Here is a 23129-nt window from a genome sequence, read left to right as displayed (position 1 = left end):
AAGAAATTCAGGGGGGACTGTTGAATAACAGAGATGAGGAAACTGGAAAATTTAGGGGGAAAAGAAACAGAATTAGAGGAATCTAGGAAAAAATATATAAGTGTTATATTAAGATCTAAAGCTAGATGGTATGAATTTGGGGAAAAAAGTGCAAAGTACTTTTTAAATCTTGACAATAAAGGAAATTATATTAGATGATGGGACAAATATATCTGATCAGATATTTTAGAAGCTCAAAAACAGTTTTATATGGAATTGTACAAAAATAGAATTGCTCAGCTTGATCATGAGGCTACTCACAAATCTTGAAATAGATTTTTTTAAATCACAATATTAAACTTAGTCAAGAGGAAAGACAATCATGCGAGGGTCTGCTTACAATCAATGAATTTGGAATGTCTATAAAACGGATGGAAAATGGAAAAAGTCCTGGCTCAGATGGATTCATGTAGAGTTCTATAAATTCTTTTGTAAGTCTCTTGGGGGATTTATATGTAGATCAATAAATGAGGGATATACTGTAGGAAAACTTTCAGATTTTCAGACTCAAGGAGTAATCACATGTCGACCAGAGGAAGAAAAAGACAGAAGATATTTTAAAAACTGGAGACCGATATCACTTTTAAATATTGACTATAAGATTGCTTCTGGAGCAATTGCGGCTAAGATTAAAAAGTTTAATCCATCAATAATCAGTGATACTCAAAAAGGATATATGAAGTGTAGGTTCATTGGAGAAAATACCAGGGTATTATACGATATCATGAACCAACTTGAGAATGAAAACATATATGGTTTATTATTGTTAATAGACTCTGAAAAAGCCTTTGACTCAATTAACTGGATCTTTGTGGAAGAAGCTTAGCAATCTTTTAACTTTGGTGATTCCATTTGTAAGTGGTTTAAACTGTTTTGTAATGACTCTAAAAGTTGTGTTTTAAGTCGTCTTTTTAAGATTTGAAAGAAGATGTGGTCAAGGAGATCCCCTTGCACCTTATTTGTTTATCATTGGGGTTGAGATTTTAGCAATAACTTTATAGCAAAATGTGAATGTACATGGACTAATCTTTGATGCGAGTGAAAATAATAATAATAATAATAATAATAATAATAATAATAATAATAATAATGAGGACTTTGTATAGCACCTAATCTTTAAAAGCTCTAAGTGCTTTACAACATTAGACAACACCTATAACATAAAAAAACACAAAAAAACCCATATATAATTATACGATTACAAAAAACAAACATCATGAAATTTGAAAACATAAAACCATGCTGAAAATATTTAAGGTACGAAACATTTTAGGTCTTTTAAGTTTGTTCTTGCAGTCGAAATAAGTGAGTTTTAAGAGCACTCTTGAATGGGATCACTGTGTCTTTGTGTCTAAGTTCAGTAGGCAATTCATTCCATGTTGCTGGGCCCTGGTATGCAAATGAATGTTGTCCATGTGACTTCGTTTTGATAGTGGGAATAACGAGTATACGATTGTCAGAAGAGGAGCATATGTATCTTGTTGGTGTGTACACATGGGTGAGGTTGGATAGATATGTTGGACTGGAGTCTGTCAGTGAAACGTAACACATGGAACAAATTTTGTGTTTTATTCTGGATCAAATGGATAGCCAGTGTAGGGTACAGAGCAGCAGGGAGGTGTGCTCTGATCATAGTACTCTGAGCATGATCCGAGCAGCTGTGTTTTGAACTTTTTGAAGTTTCTGGAGTAGATACTGAGATGAACCAGAGTTACAACAGTCCAGTCTTGAAAGTACTAATGAACACACAAGTGTTTTAATGGCATCAACTGAAAGATATTTGCGAATGGAACTGATGCGTCTCAGCTCAAAATATGCAGCCTTGCATATATTCATGCCATGTTGGTGCAATGTGAGAGTACTGTCCAGAGTAACACCTATGTTTCATACTGATTGTGTGAATTTAATGTTGGCGTTGCTGATATTTATTGTTTGCAGTAAAGGATATGAATGAGAAAGTCTTTTTGTTGTGATCAAAAAGGCCTCAGTTTTATCATCATTCATCTGCAACTTGTTATATGTCATCCATGATTTCACATCAGAAATGCACCTCTCTACACCTTGGATGGTAGCATCAACTTCAGTTGGGTGGCTAGATTTGTATATTTGGGTGTCGTCAGCGTACAATTGGTGAGACAATGGATGATGATCTATGACACTTGAGAGTGGCTGCGTGTAAATAATGAAGAGAACAGGTCCAAGAACAGATCACTGTGGAACATCATAACATAGATTAACTGGGCTGGAGTGTATTAAATTTGTACACATAATTTGTGTCCTGTTGACCAAGTAGGACTTGAACCACAGAAAGGCTGTATCATGAATGCCAAATACATGCTGGAGACGGTGAAGTAATATATCATGGTCTAATGTGTCAAATGCTGCAGACAAATCAAGGAAGTTGAGGACTGTAATCTTTCCGCTATCCAACGCAGAGAGAATGTCATTAACTACTTTCAGAAGAGTAGTTTCAGTACTGTGGCAAGGGCGATATGCAGATTAAACATTGCTAAAAAGACTGTTTGAATTCAGATGAGATATAAGCTGGGATAGAACAACCTTTCCTAAGATCTTTGATATAAATGGGAGATTAGAAACTATGCAGTAGTTCTTTAAATCTTTATGGTCAAGTGTTAGTTTCTTCCACAGAGGCTTTACAATGGCAGTTTTTAAAAATGATTGGAATTCTCCGGATGAGATAGAGGTAATACAGTAAAACCTGTCATGAGCGACCTCTGCTATGAGCGACCACCTGTCATTTCTGACCACAATCGTAATGCACGGATCGATTTTACTATATAAATGCTCTGTTATGAACGACCACCTGCTGAACGCGACCAGCGACCGCGATTACTTGGCAAAATATGCATTTTGACACTGCTATGAACGACCGCATCGCCAAAAAATCAAAACAGATTGACACCACTGACCTTAACTTAATCCTTTGTAAACACTAGAGCTCGGGATAAATGTAGTATGCAAACAAAGTGCACATTAAATAACACTATAGTTGAACAACCATATATCGGGATAAACACCTCTAACCATCATTTAATCCTTTGTAACAAAGACTGCATAAATAGCAAAGATTGCTCTAATAAAGTATTTAAAAATAATTTGTCTTGCTACAGTACCAGTTTTGTGAAATTTACAACTCCAGCGTACGGTGTCATTTGTAAACTGCAGTAAACCAGACTAAAGTACATGTCACTAACCGCCATTGTAGTGCCGAAGTCATGTGAATAGCCAGTAAGAGTAACATCAAAGGGAGTAATGATGGATATACGCAGTCAATTTAGAGGTTTGTATTTTTTCTTTATCTGTATGAAAACTCACAAAACGCCAGTAGTCCTTATGTCCAAGTGAGAAATCGTTTGAAAGGGCTTCAGTGTTGGTTTGAGTACGTCGTTTGCTTTCCAGTTAATCCATAATGCCTGGAGGGTTAATGAGCTCATTGTCTTTAATACTAGTAAGTGAGAATCATTTCCGGATTTTTTTAAAATTATTTTTTATTTCTTTTGTTAGTGTTTCACCAGGCCACAATCTGTTTACATGGGTGCAGATGGTCGGAACATTTGTTTATCGAGCTATAACGCTGTTGATTTAAACTTCGTCTCAGAATAAATGTACAGTATTGTTTCCTGATGAGTTAATTATGTCTTTTGGTTTCATTCATTGGTACATAATATATATTTATTCCACAATTCCCCAAAACCTGATCAAAACCGATAGTCTTTATAACGTCAACACTAATAACAACGGCAGAATCTCCGCTGAAAAAAAGAAAAATTTTAACACTGGAAGAAAGGATTAATGTCATTGAAAGAAATGAAAAAGGCGAGACCACTCGCAAAATAGCAGTCAGCTTAAGCGTCGGTAAAACGCAAGTTCAAAATGTAATCAAAGACAAGAAGTCCATTAGAAACGAATGGCAGAAAGGTGCACAAGCACAGAGGAAATATGCCACGGCACGACGGACAGTTTACGGAGATCTGAATGAGCGAGTATGGGAGTGGTTTTGTGTCGCAAGGAGTAAAAACATACCAGTAAGTGGGAAGTTGATTCATGAAAGGGCAATAATTGAGATACATGTTCAGACCAAATAGCTGAGTAAAACATGTCAACAAAGAAGTATAATGGATTTCTTTAAAAAAAACAAGTGAATAAGTGTATAAAATAAGATATATACATCATATCTAACTGTTAATTTTTTGTATATATTAATGTGATGTTGAAATATAAATTTTATTCTCGTTTGATAGATGTATATCTTTATTATATAAAGATATTTTGAGAGGAATGCATGCATTATTTAACAAGATTCATGAATAAAGGATATGATACATGTACAGTGAGTATGGGTATTATTTATTTTTCAACAATGCTAACTATTGACCCTGAAAACCAGTCCATTTTCACACACCTCTTATGAGAGACCACCTGTCTTGAGAGACCGCTTTTGGTTGGCAGAAGGGGCGGTCTCTCATAACAGGTTCTACTGTAATAGCATCAGCTAATGAAGGTAACACTGGATCTAAGCACTCAAGCAGCAGTGATGTTGGAATTGGACCAAGTTCCCATGACACTGGAGCTGTCTTCATGTACATACTAAATCCATAGAGACAGGTTCAAATGCTGCTAATGGTTGCCACTGAAATTCTGTATCCCAACTGTATGGTGACGACGAGTCAATTGAAATTATGTTGTCATGCTTATCTCTAATGGTTTGTACTTTGTCACGAAAGAAATTTGCAAACAGGTCCGGAAGGTCGACTGGAGAGAAGGTAGTTGGAAGTGGTGAATATTTGTTACTTGACATTAGCTTGTTAGTAACCTCGAAAGAGCTCTTACTGTAGTGGACATGCATGGACAATGTTTGTGATTTTATTTTTAGTGGCTTCATAGATTTGCTAATGAATAGTGAGTCTGGTGGAAAGCCAAAGCCTCTCAGCTTTACAGTGGTCATTTTAGCTGTGCTAATCTGGTCCCTTACACTGCTATACCATGGAGAACATTTTTGAATTGATACTCTGCACTTGGTGGCTGGGGCATGTTTGTCAAGCAATGAACACAGGCAGTTATCGAGTTGTTCTGCTGTAGGAGGTAAGCAAGTTGTTAGGTTTGCTTGGATGTCATGCATTAGTTTGGTTCTATTTATCATATGGAGGTTTCTCTTAGTAGCAAATAGAGGTGGACAGAATATATTTTAACTGGTGACCTATATCACTTTTAAATATTTACTATAGATTGCTTCGGGAGCCATTACAGCTTGGATTAAAAAGTTTTATCCATCAATAATCAGTGATACTCAAATAGGATATATGTAGGGTAGATTCACTGGATAAATATCAGGCTATTATACGATATCATGGACCAACTTGAGAATTAAAACAGATATGGTTTAGTTTTGTTAATATACTTATAAAAAACTTTTGACTCAGTTAACTGGACCTTTGTGGAAGAAATTTTACAATCTTTTAACTTTGATGATTACATTTGTACGCAGTTTTAACTGTTTTGTAATGACTCTAAATGTTGCATTAAAAATAATGGGCATATATCATCTTTTTAGACTTGAAAGAGGATGTCGTCAAGGAGATTCCCTTGCACCTTATTTGTTTATCACTGTGGTTGAGATTTTAGCTATAACTATAAAGCAAAATATGGATGACGTTAGTGAATATTAGTTGGGTCAGTATGCCGATGACGCTTTTATTCTTCTTGATGGATCTCAACTTTCTGTTGAAGCAACTATGAATATCTTGCAATGTTTTTTTTTATTTTCTGGACTTAAATGTAACATAACAAAAACAAAAGCTATCTGGATTGGAAACAGGAAATTTTCTAATGAAAGAATATGTCCCAAAATGGGCTTAATTTGGTCCTCCTATAACTTTACACTCCTTGGCATCGAATTTTCTCCAGGTTTAAAACAAATGGTGGAAATTAATTATATGAAGAAACTAACAAAGGCAAAATGAATACTGGCAAGCTGGAGTCAAAGACATCTGTCAATAGTTGGTAAAGTCATTGTTGTAAAAACTCAACTCTTGTTCTGCCTATATTCATACATCTTTTTTCAGCACTTCCAAACCCATCAGCAAAAGCTCAAGCAGAACTAAATCGCACATTATTTAAGTTTGTATGGGGTGGAAAAGTAGAGAGAATAAAACGTGATATACTAGTTTCCCCAGAAAACGAGGGAGGACTAAATATGATACACAATTTTCATTCATTAGGTATATTGATGGGTTAAAAGATTGCCAGAATAGGAAAAATGGAATGTGGCAGAACTTAGTCAATACAACCATACTCAGAAATAAAAAGGATATTTGGAATTTAGGGAGAAGGAAATTAGAAGAAATTATAAAGATCATTAAAAACAGTTTTTGCAGAGATGTAATTTTGGCAGTATCTAATTGGAAAGAGGAACTGCAAAGTCCTAACGAGTATCCATCCATGACTATTAAATTTTGTCCCCTTAACCCTTTACCTCATACAAGCGTCTTTGGACGCCTCTACTCCATTCGCATGGAAGCGCCTTTTGACGCCTCTACAAGATTCGCATAGAAGCGCCTTTTGACGCCTGCGGTAAACATCAGCCATTTTGAGCTAGTTTTCGTAGCGCCACCTTCGGGGAAAACCCCCCTATCACATACTACATTCATTTCTGCGAATGACAATTACGTCAGATCACGTGGTCGCTATTCATGCACTGGTCGATATCTGCTATTTAAAGTAACTGGGTTGTAATCTCCACTCTCCAAAATGGCAGCCGCGGATTTCATTCAGTCTTACGAAGTTTTCACGATTAGAATAACAACCACAAAAGATTCAATAAATTAGGTAAAGTCTCTGATATTGATGTAGGCAGCAATTAGTTTTTATAAATTATCAAATTCAGATGACTTAGTGATATAGACGCACACGAAAACTTTGTAAATTTCGAGTATCGGAAATAGCAGCTACGGTTGGTCACGCAGCCTCACGGACATGACGGTGAACGAGTTCTCTCAAGATTTTGAAGCACATAAAAAAATTCTTCTGTGGAAAATAATTACACAGCTATAACAATCGGACATTACTCTTAAATTTTTCCACATATAATATATGTGTACCAAAAATGTAAAATGGTTAAAATTGTTGTTAAATGTAACATACACTAAATTGCTTAACAGTTCGCAGGCAGGATTTCATTCAGTACTTACGAAGTTTTCACGAGTAGAATCACAAACACGAAAGATTCAATAACCTTGGTAAAGGCTATGATATTTATGCAAGCAGCAATTAGTTTTTTTATTGATTATCAAATTCAGATGACTTAGTGATGTAGACGCAGACGAAAAACGTGTAAATTTCGAGTATGGGAAATGGCAGCTACGGTTGGTCACGCGGCCTCACTGACATGACGGTGAACGAGTTCTCTCTCGATTTTATAGCACATAAAATATTCTTCTGTGAAAAATAATTACACAGCTTTAACAATCGGACTTTACTCTTCAATTTTTCCACATATAATAAATGTCTGCCTAAAACGTAAAATGGTTAAAACTGCTGTTAAACGTAACACCACTACATTGCTTAACAATTCACAGGCATGCCTATGCGGATGCGGTCTGCTAGGTAACAGGTGTTCTATTTACAGCGTGCTGCACTTTGTCACTAAGCTCTATGAGGTAAAGGGTTAAAATGTTTTATCATTACAAATCCTGGACAGAAGCCGGTTTTGGAATTGTGAATGATCTAGTAGATGATCATGGCAATTTAATACTGTTTGAAATAATAAAACAAAAACTAGAAGCGATGATTTCTTGATAAACTTCTCCTTAATATCCAAAATTCCAAACGCATGGAAAGATGCCATAAAAAATCATTTAGTACATAATAATTCTGATAAGCAAGAAGATAAAATAATGAACTTGCAAAAACAAAATTCACTCAAGTTTGTTTACAAAGATCTTTTGAAAAAAGCTAAAAAGCAACACATTGCAAAGCAAGAAACTTGGATGCAAGTATTTAATAAAAATATAAGTAGTGAGGAGTGGTCTGAGATTTATGACTGCAGTATTACTTCACAGTTTTGGTACTGTTTTATTTAAGTTTTTGCATTTTTTTGCCCCAATATTGTACATTTGTCCAAAAAGAAACATTCTTAGGTAGTGAAAAACTGGACAGTTTGTGTAAATTCCTGCTTATTTGGGCAAAATATTATATTTATACTTCAATATGAAAATCCTTCTATTTTTGCTTTTATGCAAATAGTTGCAATGCATAAGAGCACTGAAAAATACACTGCTAAGGTAAATAAAAAAAGAGGACCAATTTCTTCAAAAATGGACCTCAATAATGAACATGTAACTTGTATCTGACTTGACGGTAAACAGGAACAAAATACTGTAATTTCACAAAGTCCATGTCACCTAGATTCTGTGCCATATGCATGTGTGTGTGTGTGTGTTTTCTTTTTCTGTAGATTATATTTATATCCGATAACAGAAATGTTTGATTGTAAGGTGACCCTGGGATGGTTCCCTGACCCAGTGGTCAACCTAATACGGGGTCTTAAAAAAATCCAACTGGTGCATGACATATGTAATAATGATGTACACGGATACCAAGTCGTATCTCTTTATCACAAAAAACTTAAGTTATAAATCGGATGGGATAGCACAGTGCTCCAAGATGCAGCTAAAATGGTTGCATAAGCAACTAAATTTACAGAATGGAGAGCAAAATGATCAATAACTTTCCCTCTGTATTACTCTGAATCATAATGCAGCAACTGAAGATGGAATCCATGATAGGGTAAGATATTCCCTAAAACAAAGATGGTAACCCATACATCAGGTGTGATGCCAGACCAAACCCCTTAAAAATAAGGTGCAACTCCTCAGGTTAGACCCCCCTCCATATTTAGGGAAGTGGAAAGCTGAACCCCTTTTCTATTAGCCTGCTCTGAGGTTGCTTTTGAGACTGTTGTTACTGCACCTGCTTGAAGATCTTGGGAGAAGGTCCCATAAGGTGTTAGGGATCAGGGTTGGCATGCTTCATGACCAGTTTCAAAGGCCTCAGAGCTGCTGTCAAGGACCAGTGTTGCTGGTATCTCAAACCCTGTGATGCAACAGAGGGGATCAGCCTCAACATCTCCAAGGCATGATTCCTACTGAGGTGAAGATGCTGTACAGTGAGTGCTACTGAGATGGAGAGGGCATAACAATGAAGCACTGTAGACAATGATTCCTCCTTCAAGTAAATGAAGGAGGCTGCTGAAAAAAGATTTGCATGTGAGGTGGTCATCACTAGAGTGTGGGAATTAACCTCCAAAGACTTTAACCAAAAGGCAAGCCCAACCCATTGTCAATTTCCACACTTGTTGCACCCAAGTCCAAAGGGGTGCTCAAGGGGCCAAGCCAGAGAACAGACTCAACAGCTTAAGTATAGAAAAGGGCATAGACCACTCTTCTGCCGCCTGACAAACTTTTGTCCAGGGGAAAACTGCTGCACACCATTGCAAAGTGCACCAGCAATTGAAGATCTTGACAAGATGATACCAGAAAGGCCTTCCTACTGGAGAGAATCTTTTTGTCATCAGCCCTAATGGGCTGAGGACACAAGTCTAGGGGAATGAAGTAATAAACTTCATTCAATGCCTCATCAAATTTCCAAACTTCCTCTAACCTCCAACTACTGTCCAAGAGGTGGGAAACAAGTGAGGGGAAGGGGGGGAGGGGGGTCACAACTGCAGAGGAAAGGACTGTCACCACCAGTACCTCTTAAAACTCATTTTGAACCCACCATGATGGAAATAATTCATCACCCTGTGCCCCTCCAGAGACAAGACAGGACTGTCCCTCTCTTTCTAGAGATTAAGACATAGCTGCCAACCCTCATGATTTTGGAGTGAATTTCACGACTTTTTCAGTGATTCACGGATTCACACCACAAGCAAACAATTAACGAATTCTCCAATTCTCAATTATTTTAAATCTTTAATAAAATAACCAATATCCCATTAAATGCTAGTCATGATATTGGCAGTTGCTGAAACAGTCCGCTACTGCTGGTTGTGATATCAGTAAAACTACAGCTATTTGGTACAGTTGGCCCGGTAGCAAGCATTTTAGCCTATTTTAATCTATATGTATATGAGCAGTTTTACAAAATGCTCTTGAGAGAAACTGGGGCCTAACCGGAATTTTGTTACGCACATGCGTCACCAACACTGATTTGAATTATCGTTCGGCATTGCATATAAGATCTTGAAAATGGCTTCAACACTAAAGAAAAAGAAATGTATTACTCAAAAATAATTGGAATATACCAAAAATTGGCAGTGCATTCTGCCATTAAACATCGATATACATCATGTTTTTTTTTTGTATAAAGTGTGCCACAAATTTTGGTATTGGCATGGTGGCAGAGACGATGTGAGGAAGCACATCGGTTGCAAAAAGCATGTAGAAGTTGGGAAAATTAAGAATTTGCAGATTTCAGCTCTGGAATATTTTAAGCCATCAACAGAAGACATGCAAGCTACCAACGCTGAAGCATTAATTGTGAGTGTTCTTGTTGAACACAATCTACCTTTATCAGCTGGAGACCATGCTAAACATTTGTTCCGATAAATGTTCCCAGACTTGAAGATCGCTTCCAAATTTTTCTGTGGAAGATCCAAAAATGCTGCAGCTCCTGTGCATTCCTCACAGCAACAGTGACAGCAAAAGAGTATTTTCTCTAGTGAGCAATAATAAGACAGACTTTAGGGCCTCTTTAGGTGCAGAAAATTTGTCAGCAATTTTAGTCAACAAGATTAACCAGCATCTACCACAGTATCATGTCTTGATAAATAACCATAAGAACAAGTGAAGTTTATGAATACCATAATAAATAGCAATGCAGATATATTTCTACATATATGTAGTGTTTTAGTTTTATATTGTGATCTTGATATAGTGTAGTATTCATGGTCAGAGTGGATGGAGTTATTGTCATGGTATTTTTCACTAATTCATGTCCAAATTCACAAATTTGTATCCCTATTTTCACTAATTGTGAGCCGGGAAGGTTGGCAGTTATGTTAAGATATCAGACCATGGAGGTCGCACAAAAGCAGTATTCTTTCCAACAAAGGATGAGATCCAGACCTACTTATGGAATGCAGGTTGTCCAGTGAAGATAAGAAGGAAATGGGGTGGGCCTAATCCCTCTCTCTGTACGAACAGCAACTCTCTCCAAAGTCCCACACCTGGTCACACCAAAGGCAACCAACTGGATGTACATCAATGTCCAACTATTCATTCAACTGCACAGCTTTCACTGGATTCACCCATACATTTTACGTTCTCCCTTCCCAGACATAACCACATCACCTCCGGTTGTGATGCTTACCAATTAAAAGAGTGGGTTAACGATATGGGGATCTTATTCCGTCATAAACAGAATGCTCAACATTCCCTCAAGCTATCACCTATTTCTCCTGATGTTAATGTAGTCAGCAAACATATTAGAAAGAAAACGTAAATTTTTCAGTAAGTCATGTTTCTCCTCCAATACTTACCTGATCACATTATTTTAATGCCTCCCATACTTCATGCAAGGAAAGCATCCTGTTACACAATGTTCTGCTCAGCATAAAATTAGCACCACCTGTGAGCAGCAAGGGGAGGTAATGACAAGATCTATTGATCTTTATCTATATTATACAGACAGCAAAGATGAATTTTCGTCTTTGGAAGGGCTGAATACAGGAGGCAGTGGAGCTTATATTCCTAATGTTAATGTGATTGGGGGATGTATTCAAAGGAGAAAATATGCAGCTTTCATAAACCTTCATAGAAAACCTTAACATTGTTCCCTGATGACCCATAAAAGACAATAACTACTTGCATATCAGCACAGAATTCAGCATCCATAGTAAGTTTATCATGATGTTTCAGCTGAATGCTGCAGTGGTGAAGAAGACATGTAACTATAAAAAAACTTTAATGCAAAACTAACTTTTTTACCATTATGCAGGTGAAAGACAAGAGAGAGTTCCTAGCACATAAACTTTTGACTTGTAGTGATATTATTCCAATGCTTCACTTGAACAATGCAACTGATGTAAAAGATGATTTTTTAACAATGATGATGCCAAATATAATGATGATGATGTAAAAGTGACTACTATATGCCACAATGCTTATTTAGTGGTAAAATGTGTTGTCCAGCAGCCCTGAGACAAGCTGAACACTTTACTGGGCAAGTAAAATTGTATGTTACAGCAGCCCTGGGACAAGCTGAACATTTTACTAGGAAAGTAAAATTGTATGTTACAGCAGCTTGGGACAAGCTGAACATTTTACTGGGCAAGTAAAATTGTCTGTTACTTGTCCAGAATATTATGTAGAATATGAAAATAAAAATGAGGATTTTTCGTTTACATTTTTTTAAATCTTGATTCTGGAGAATTATACAAATTTAATGTTTGTCCAGTCCTGCAATAAATGCTCATTTTCAGTGTTGCAATGCTGGAGGCTGGGATGGGGTGGGAGTAAAACTGCAGCACTAAAAACAGGTATTTATCTATTGAAAGTGCTCTTTTCAAGTAATTATTTCTTAAGTTCGTATGGGTGATAAAAATGATTTTCATGCAGGGTCACTGCTGCAAATGCGCATGCAATCCTTCCAATATTAGAAGGCTCTTCAAACAAAAAGCAGATAAAGGAATGAAAGAAAATGTACATTTTTATTCCTATCTAAAAGAAATTACTTTCGTACTATAAGTTACCTTTGCAAAGAATCTTTTATCTGTCTTGGCAGGATTGTATGAGGCAAGGTAGGCAGCAATCAGCAAATACTTGGAGTAGTAAGGTAATTCAACATGACATCTGTGAGACAATCCTGATTAAAAATAAGTATATTAGTTGTTTTACTGCTTACTACTTGACTAAAATTACAGCAATGTACGATATCTAAACATCTAATGGAAATATTTTTAAAAGAATACACTGCATCATTAAGGTAGGAAAACTGTTTCAAAAATAGTAAACCTCATAGTTAAAACAGTTCCATAAAAAATAAATTTTACAAGAAAGCATCAGTATCAACTGTTGTAAAATAAGTTATTTTGGTGGAGGTAAAATTTTGTGGTTTGGGATTAAATGGACAATTCTATGACAATAATATTTTATGGGGTCCAACGTTTTACCTCAACACGACTCAATACAAAAATAATACTACAGTCATGGTTCATGTAACTCCACTGATATTGTTTATCAGCAAGACAAGAGATCCCTTGCTGTCAATCCTACCTTTTCTTAAGCTAGAAGGTAAAAAAAAAAACTTTAACACTGAGTTTAAATTTTAACATTGACCCTAATCTAGGTTTGGATGGATATACAGACATATCTCTGGAACAAGGAAATAAGTGCACACAGATTCCAAAATGATCACTGTGTCAAACTACTGCAAAGGCAGACTTAACAAAAATTAAATAAAATTCTCTACAAACCATTCTGATTTTTTAACAGTATGTAAATGAAATTTCAAAAGTCTGGATGCAAAAATCAAAGTTGATATTAGTGACTATGAAAATGGTGTCAGCTGCTATTCTCAAGAAACATATTTCCTATTTCTTGCTATCTATTAAAGCAGGCGAGTTAAATACTGCTTAGCTACATGTTACTTTTAATAACCAGAGTGAAAATGATATGGGTACTGACGATGGGAATTATATCTTTCAGCTTTAAATTGCAGTAGGTTAGAGCCAATATCAATCATTCTACCAGATGATGTCATGCAACCAGGTCTGGACAATGACCTCATTCATGAAATGAAAACATGTCAAAACATTTAAGAAAAGGAAGAAAAAAATTGAAATAATAAAATAAGAAATCCATTATTATTCAAAACCTCAAAATTATATGGAGTAGTCCTAAGATAACCATTCTCACTTCTTTTCACTATTTTTAATACCATCAATTCATAGATAACAGGATGAACAAAAAAACATGGATTGAAAACCATGAAATACAGGTCACAGTGATCTAGTTTTCATAATACCATAACAACTGTGGTGCAACTGCTGCCATCATAACCACCAGGTGATACTCATGTTTTTTTAAACCTGCAACAGGTAAGAGACAAATTAAATGACTTGTAGTCTTTCTACCTTGGAGGCTTTGTGATGTGTTCTCTTGTTCCATGTCTCCAGCAATCTCAGCCTGGTATCTCTCCCACTGAGAACTACAAAGAAATATGAATTTATATGAAATGGTAAAAAAAGGGACTATCTCTGTGAATCCATCAGAATTCTAAAGGTTAAAAATCTTACCAAGATTGCGTTCAAGAAAATAGTATGAATCCAAAGTGCTGTGGAAATTATGTCCTACTGTATAAAAAAAACATGATGATGTATAAATCTGACCTTCAGGATGTTTTATGGACAGCTTTTACCAGAAAAATTAAAATAGCCATTAGATTCAATGAAATTTAACACAAAATAAATTAAGAGAACTTTTTAGTAAATGCATAAAATGAAGTGTGTCTGTGTGCAAAATGGTGTATAAAACAAAAATGTGTAGCTTTCTGTTCCAGTTTCACCACTGCTTCAGTTTTAATATTATCTAGTCATTAGTTAATTTTTCCACTTTCGTTTTTAAGAAAAATGTTTCACAAACTTTCTTACAGACTCTTTCACGACATTATTCAATGTCTTTTCTTACAATACAATTTTTTTAAAATTCTTTTTTTAACAGTTAGCATATGCAAGGTCTCACAAATACATACCATTTTGAAGACATATTTGGTTGAGTCTGACAATCTCCCAAATAAGCCTTTTTTTCTCTAATAATGAAGGTTTTGTTTCTTTAATTATTTTTACATGGATCCAGTTAAGGACTATGTTGTTTTACTGCCATACATCACATAGTGTGAGGGACCAATGTTATGCCAAGTAACAAATATGGACAAATATTCAATCGAAAGATTATATAAAGTCAAGAGATTATGGCTTTCAGACCTGTACTTTATTATGCATTGGGATTATAGGGCATTTCAGTACATCATTAATGAAAAAAATTCCATGAAACAATTATCGGCATCCTTTGGACCTATAGTGCTGTTAAATCTCATTTAAAACAAACCAACCAAACATCCTTTGTGGATATATACATTTTTAATGAAATTACGATGCACTTATCTCTACAATTAGTAAAAAAAACTCTCACAATTCATGATTAACCTTTCGTGACATTTCAAAGCAAATTCACCTTGACACTTCTCTTAAGTACACAGTCTGCAGAGCTTTCTTAAGATGAGGTTCAATGTTCTTCCAAAGCTTTTTGGAATCGTCTGAAGTAGCTGGGAAAAAAAAGAAAAGATCTAGTGTTAACAGTATGTTAATTAAGCTTCATATTCAAAAGTAGATACTCCTGGCCATGATATATATATATATATATATATATATATATATATATGGTATTCAAGAAGGCCATTTTTTCTTATGCAATCAAACACAAAGTTCATCTTCTGACATCCATCTCCCCCAATGACACCACACTCTAACTACCTTATTATGTCAGTTACGTTTCTTTCATATGGCACAGTTATGCTTATTATGTATGGCACAGTTACATTTCTTTTGTATGGCACAGTTATGCTTATTATGTGTGGCACAGTTACATTTCTTTTGTATGGCACAGTTACATTTCTTTTGTATGGCACAGTTACGCTTAGGGCTGTTCCAGTAAAACATATACCCCCCGGGGGGAAGGCACTTTCAAATTCAACCAACCCACAAAAGAAGCAATTTAAAAAAATTATGATCCACCGTCAGATGTGTTTTAATCGAGAAACACTGCCCCCTACAGAAGTACATTTTTTAACATAATTGCTGGCTATGGGTTAGTGGGCGGTAGAAGCGATTTTAATATTGGGTTGGGGACAGAAGCGATTTAAATGACAGCTGGCTGGAGGTAATCTACTGAATTCATATACGTCATATAATCTACTGCATATTTTTATTTGTATTCATTCATTATAATCAGTCTTTTGTCCTTTTCTTTGTTTTTCTGTCAGCCAAGTATGTCTCTGATACTGTGAAATCACAGATTTTCATGGTGGCTTATTATTTGAAGATGTCATTGATCAGTCCCTTAATACCTACTAATTTAACATCCATGAATACAGATTTTATAATAAATATTTCTATTCTAATACAGAAATCATGAATTTGTATCCTTACTAAACTCTGTGTTTCCTAAAGTGATCAATATGTCTTGCTATTTTTCTTTGTTCTCAGGCATGCTGCTTTTGATTGGAATAATAGTTAAATCTTGTATTGCTTTAAATGTGTGGTCAGATTCTATGATTCATTGTTATTATTTTTTTCCAATAAATGTTTTGGTAAACTTATATGATTTGTCAGAAAAAAAAAACAATGATGCCTGTGGAAGTGATGTTGCATATTTGTCTACTTTTATACTACATAATTTCTTGTAAGAACATCTTTTTCAGTTACCGATGTCTTATTTTTACGCCTTGTTGCAAGACTAATATAAAGTTATTAAAAAATATAGCAAGTCAAACATTTGTATATCATAGATTTTAAAAAATGGATGAAAGTCAAAGAATCATTTTTCCCAGAGCACTCATAAAATCAATGTCATTGCAGTTAACTGCATTGTCAACAGCATCATAATCATCACTGATGGCCTAGCAGTAACGTTCTGCACTTTCAATCCAGTTGTCATGGGTTCTATCTCCCATTTCTAGTCTTTCATATGAGACTTATACCTATGGCCTGAGGGGCTTTCATGGCAGAGTGGTATATGATGCTTGTCTTGTGATACAGATCTGAGGAGCTTCCATGGCAGTGGTACAAGATGCTTCTCATGTGATTACTTGCCTCCAATATGTAAATGAGAATGTTACCAGTTACTTGTGGAAGGTCAGTGGTTCTACATAAGTGGTGTTTGGTGTCTCAAAAGGACTTGGATTTTCTTCAGCAGTAAAACTGGCTGCCATATATAGATTCTCTTCATCTGAAAATGGTGTAAAGGCCATAATGATCTACTGAAACCCTGGAGATCTCATGTCTAAATGACTACAGCTGTTGGAGATAAAAATCAAATCAACAGAGGCTCCATGTGCCCAAGTGTACTAAGGTGCTTGCTTTTACATCACTTAAACATCTCAAAGAGTGAGTTTGTGTCACAGATCAACCAATTTAGGTTAATGGTCTTTCGGGGTTCTTCCTTCACCTAATATATTGTAAAAAAAAATCACCCAAAAACCCAAAATCAAACCACACTGAATCAACCAACTAATCAACCTTGGCCACAGCAGCAAAGGTACTAGTCAGTCATTTTTGCCACAGCTGTACGAGTTTATAACTTTTGACTAAAGTAATTTTTGCAGACCTTAGAATATCGTCGAATATCGTCAATTATGCCTTTCTGACAGTTACCTAAAAGTCATCATCAGTAGGTGCAAATGGATTTTTCATGGTGAGCATACAAGATGGAAAAGTCTTGAGCAATCCTGCATCACACACTGCCGAAAGGTTTACATTTAGCTCACTTAGATTTTCTCTTAACAATGTTCACTGTTCCAACTAGAACTGTTATAACTTATTCATGCTATATTCACCAATATCTGATGATATGCATCTGTAATAAATATTTGTAACAATGTATGAGAATGCATCAATGTTTTTCAATGATGAATTTGAATTGAGCAACAACCACAATCAACAAACCAAGAAATAAAATTATTCACTCTCTCAGGCAGAAGTAGGGTATAATCATAATCTGCCAAAAGTTTTTTAATTTTTTAAATTTGCCAAGTATTTTTTCCAACCATACTGATTCAGTGGACATATCACCAGAATGGACAGAAAGGATAAAATCAATTTGATACAGCTTTTAAGTAGCTCAATTCATATTGGTTTAGTTAACTGTACACCCTTTATTGTCTTCCTTTTGATGAAATTTCTTACTGAAGCCAAGAAAATAATGTTGCACACATAAAAAAGAGGCACACTTCTACTCATCATTGTTTTTTTTATACTTCTCCATTCCAGCCTGTTCTTATGATCTTCTCCCCCCCCCCACATACTGTTTGTCTTGTTTATGATATTTTTCTAAATTTCTCACTTTTCCTACTAATTACTATACAAATGTTCTGTGAATATGCATATCAGTGTGAAACACAATGGGGAGACTAAATCCATGATTGAAAACCTCTACATTTCTGGATGTATTCTGCTTGGATTCCATATTTCTGCACAAAATTCAAGAATTCAGGACTTGGCACTAATTCAGTTCCCACTGTAAATTTGTGCAAACACCACGATATTAAAATTCAGCAACTTTAAATTTTGAGTGCTCATGATCAAATTTATATCAGTATAGACACATCTATGACAACAGCTTTTGTGAAGAAGAAAAAAACATAACCCCACTATTTTCTGGATCTATACAAATTTGAAATGTGTGCTTTCAATACTGCACCAAAGAGTCAGCTGCTGATTTCAGTAATGAGTCATCCAAACTCGGGTCTGTAAAGGGATGGAAATTATGTTAATAAAACAATGTCCCTCACTTTTTTCAGTTACAAGTAAGACAAGCTCTCAAAAGATTGCTTATACTAAAACTTACTTTTATTATCAACCAATCAGGGACAGTCAAACACGTATACTCTATTTTATCTTCACTGATTTAAAGTATGGTTCTCGTTCTTTCACATCTGTAGTAATGTGAGTCCTTGAACAACTCTCAATGGTTGTAAGCCTTTTTCGACCATGCTGAATGGACACACTGTAAGATACTGTTCAGGTAACAGAAATACCATCGGATAACCAGAGACCAATAAAACTGAATAGTCAAGTTATCTCCTCTGCAGGGATGCTAACAGGATTTCAGGATGTACTCCAAGTTTTGTGTGTGTGTGATCTCCAGTGAGGAAGTGGTGGGAATAGCCATTGTTAAATATCTCCCTAACACTTAAATATCTGTCACTCTTTCTTACTGTTCCACTCTGTTACAGCTCTAATGAAATCAAAATTCTCGAAGAGATGTCATCTCTAGTTGTATAGTGATTATTACTGTGATGTCATTGGGCATGGTCACGTGGTTGTGGTGGGGTCTTGGTTGGGATGGCATAAAGACTATAAGTTACTCCATATTTGACAGCTAATTATGATGTTGTCAAAAGAATTCAAAAATTTCTAGCAATTCAGTTGGACTCAGATACTTGATTCATAGTCAATGAACAGGTTCTAAAATTGATTTATTTTGGAGCTCATAATGTTCCTCCATCACATTCAAGTTTTGGATATACCAAAGGTGAAATTGGTACAGTTGCATCCTAAACTACTATCGTGGCTACTTCAAATGTTATTTAATGTGAGACTTTAATGCAAGATTTCATAGCTTCAGTGATTTTGGGGGTTAAAAAAATTAATTTCTTCTCAAACAACTCAATTTGGTGCAGATTACATTGTTTTTTAATGATACGGTGAGAATTCTTAATGTGTAAAAATTGCACAAGAAATGAACATCAGATCAGAAAATTACTACCACTGGGAAAATACTGATAGGAATATACAGAAATAATGATATAATTATTTAAGTAGAGTATGTGGTGACAATACGAGTGCTAGTTCTACAACTTTGTGCAAAATACATCTTGTACGACTATTCTGTTGTTTCTAACAGCATTGTAATATGGCAGTAATTTCTGTCCACGTTTTACTTTAGTCCCTTGCTAATTAATAGTTTTAGATTTTACAACACTAAGCACATTTTACCTTTTGACAATAACACATCATTACAAACATTTAGATTGCAAGAAAACAGAAGTTACAATTTTATTAAAAGCACTGGTACCAGTAAGACAAAAGGAGATGGTAAAAAAAAAAGAATCATGATGAACAGATTAGTAGTGTAGTAAAGGACTTCAAGTATTCTTTCATCAATTTCATCATCAGTTAATGATACTGCTTAAAAATGTATTGTACTAGATAATATACATTTTTAGTTATCCATTTTGCAATACAAACACCAAATGATGGCTTGGAACTAAGTGCCAAAAGGTCTGCAGAAAATACCACCATGATCAAAATATACATAGGAAGAACTGAACACAAACAGGACAAATTTTTATCCATCTTGCTTCGAGTTTACACAGATCAGTCAGTCTCTTATGTTTAATGTCATTTAATTTTTGCACATAGAGAGCATGTACATCATTTGGTCATACATCTGCATGATACAAAAGTTTGTCTTTCTCTTGTTTTGTTGAACAGTGGTTCTGCCAACTTGAGATCTACACAAACTTAATTATGTTGTATGGGGATTCTCTGATGTTCCCTACGAGCATAAATCTGTTAATTGTTTCTGAATTTAATATGATCCTCCTCTTCGGTGTACAAATATTATTCTGTGCTGTGAACTCCTTTCATTGCCTGCTGTCTGAAACGCATATGCATAACTAGCTTGAACAAGTTACTGTTCTTTATGATTGTGCAATTTTCAACATCTCACATGTATAGCCCCATGGGTATTCTCTCTTGGATATCTCTGTCCCAGAAAGAAAAGTTTTGAACCAGAGGTCTCGTTAGGATTTTAAAACTAAGAGTCCATGGCTCCCATTTTGGTTTAGAGTTTAATTTCTACATTCTTTAAAACACTGACGTAGCTCTTGCTTGTCCATCAGTGAGTCTGAATTTTTTCGATCCAAGGAAGGTCTTATTCAAAGCACTAAGCTAGGCATCACACACTTTCTTACACTTGGCTAATGTCCCTTTCAAACTATCAGTTCTAGCAACTTTAGTCCTCTCCTGAATCTCACAATCTTTGTCAGTTTGCCGTTGAACCCTCATTGAAGTCTATGCCTCAACATGTCATGATTCCGAGGTCACGTGCACTGCTTATTCTGTTACACTCGGAAATGAACACAAGAATGAAAGCTAAAGTTGTTTATTTGATGTACTGTTATAAATGACCACATGTACATCTCTGGGTATTTCTGCCTCTGAATTCAAGCACTGTAAATATCAGTAGATTTTCCCACCCAGCTGCCAGTCAAAGCCTTTGATCTCGTCGCTTAGCTATTGCAGCATGTTCTTTTGATGTACTCTTATAATGGTGACAACGGGGGTGGGGGTGGGGGTGGGAGCTTTCAACCACTAAATTCTGTCATTGTAAATATCATCACAGCTAACTATCAACACATTTTCCCACTATACAGGTACACTCGGAAATGAACACAAGAATGAAAGCTAAAGTTGTTTATTTGATGTACTGTTATAAATGACCACATGTACATCTCTGGGTATTTCTGCCTCTTAATTCAAGCACTGTAAATATCAGTATATTTTCCCACCCAGCTGCCAGTCAAAGCCTTTGATCTCGCCGCTTAGCTACTGCAGCATGTTCTTTTGATGGACTCTTATAATGGTGACGACGGGGGGGGGGACGACTTTCAACCACTAAATTCTGTCATTGTAAATATCATCACAGCTAACTGATCAACACATTTTCCCACTATGCAGGTGACTGAAGCAGGACTGGCAAGTATTTGAATTTTACCGCCCGCCTAAATAAAAAAAATTGGCGTCCAAATACGCGTGATTATAAGCGTTTCCGAGACCTCTGTCAGTTTTCACTAACATGAATCCTGCCAAAGATTCACTTTCTTGAATCAGTGTTTTGCTGCCTCTCATGCCAGATTTTTTTTCTTCCATAATGCTGTATTAGGGTTTTAAATCGAACATTCCCATAGTCTGCTTGTTTAGACATGGGTATATTTAATAAATGTAACCTGCATATTGTCCATCCAACACGTACATTGGACTCGCGCTCAACATCAATTTTGGGCTCAAAATCACACACTGGTATTTCCAGTGACATTTTTCCAATGTCCAACAGACCGATATACATGAAATTCATTGTCATCATAGCTATCACCAGCCAGTATTTGCTGACGAAAACGTCGTCTGAAGATATACTGTGTTGTGATTCAACCATTTTGGTTTCCTGTGTGGCCCTTATTGGAAACACGCATTTGTAAAACTAAAATGCTTGTTCCAGGGCCAAAGAATGAATCAAATTTAGTTTAACAGCCATTCATGTCAAACCGAAGTATCCAAATATCTGGATGTCGCATCAAGCGATGTGAGACATTTGCGGCAGCGCGAATTACGTCGCAAAATGCACTTTTAAAGTTAAATTTGAAAGTTTAATAAAAATTGCATACTGCGCAAAGCACATTTTTCTTATATCCGCTGCGTTGACATAATTTGCCGAACACGTATCACTGCTTTAAAAGTACACAAATTCGTACAAATTATGTGCACTCGCGTGTACTGGCATCATTTTCTGACCCAATGTTTTATTCACGTTAGACCGCTAGGAGAGGGTAGATGCGATTTTAAATATATATTCGTTTTTTTTTTTATTATCTTCCTTCTGACAACCCCACCAGCGATTTCTCATTTTGTTAGCACAACCCACAATAGAAGTGATTTTCCTAACCAACCTTCCACTGTCAGAATCAAAATAGTTCGAAACACATCCTCCTACAGAAGTTTTTTTGAAGTGCCGTCCCCGGGGGGGATATATGTTTTACTGGAACAGCCCTTATTATGTATGGCACAGTTACATTTCTTTTGTATGGCACTGTTATGCTTATTATGTATGGCACAGTTACATTTCTTTTGTATGGTACTGTTATGCTTATTATGTATGGCACAGTTACATTTCTTTTGTATGGCACAGTTATGCTTATTATGTATGGCACAGTTACATTTCTTTTGTATGGCACTGTTATGCTTATTATGTATGGCACAGTTACATTTCTTTTGTATGGCACTGTTATGCTTATTATGTATGGCACAGTTACATTTCTTTTGTATGGCACAATTATGCTTATTATGTATGGCACAGTTACATTTCTTCTGTATGGCACAGTTACATTTCTTTTGTATGGCACAGTTATGTTTATTTTCTAGCTTTTCCTAACTTTATCTCAGGAGAATATGATCTTTTATTAAATATAACAGTTTCGCCAATCTTATCGAAAGAATTAGGTATAAAAGGTACACT

At 35.7% G+C, this 23129-nt stretch overlaps 1 protein-coding gene across 1 annotated transcript in view; it reads right to left on the bottom strand.

The window, feature by feature from the left end:
- LOC149787873 (origin recognition complex subunit 5-like) overlaps positions 1-23129 on the bottom strand; it is a 79090-nt gene that overhangs the window by 26765 nt on the left and 29196 nt on the right. The window contains exons 8-10 of the mRNA XM_089974109.1: positions 15291-15381; positions 14192-14265; positions 12809-12921 (exon numbers count right to left, since the gene is read on the bottom strand). Coding sequence (XP_089830235.1) covers positions 12809-12921; positions 14192-14265; positions 15291-15381 — 278 coding nt within the window. The remainder of the gene's footprint in view (positions 1-12808; positions 12922-14191; positions 14266-15290; positions 15382-23129) is intronic.

Source organism: Sinohyriopsis cumingii, chromosome 11 (genome assembly GCF_028554795.1).
Source record: "Sinohyriopsis cumingii isolate HCF-2022 chromosome 11, ASM2855479v2, whole genome shotgun sequence".
Lineage (NCBI taxonomy): Eukaryota > Metazoa > Mollusca > Bivalvia > Unionida > Unionidae > Sinohyriopsis > Sinohyriopsis cumingii.
The sequence above is the reverse complement of the archived record's forward strand: the minus strand, read 5'-3'. Positions and strand labels throughout refer to the sequence as shown.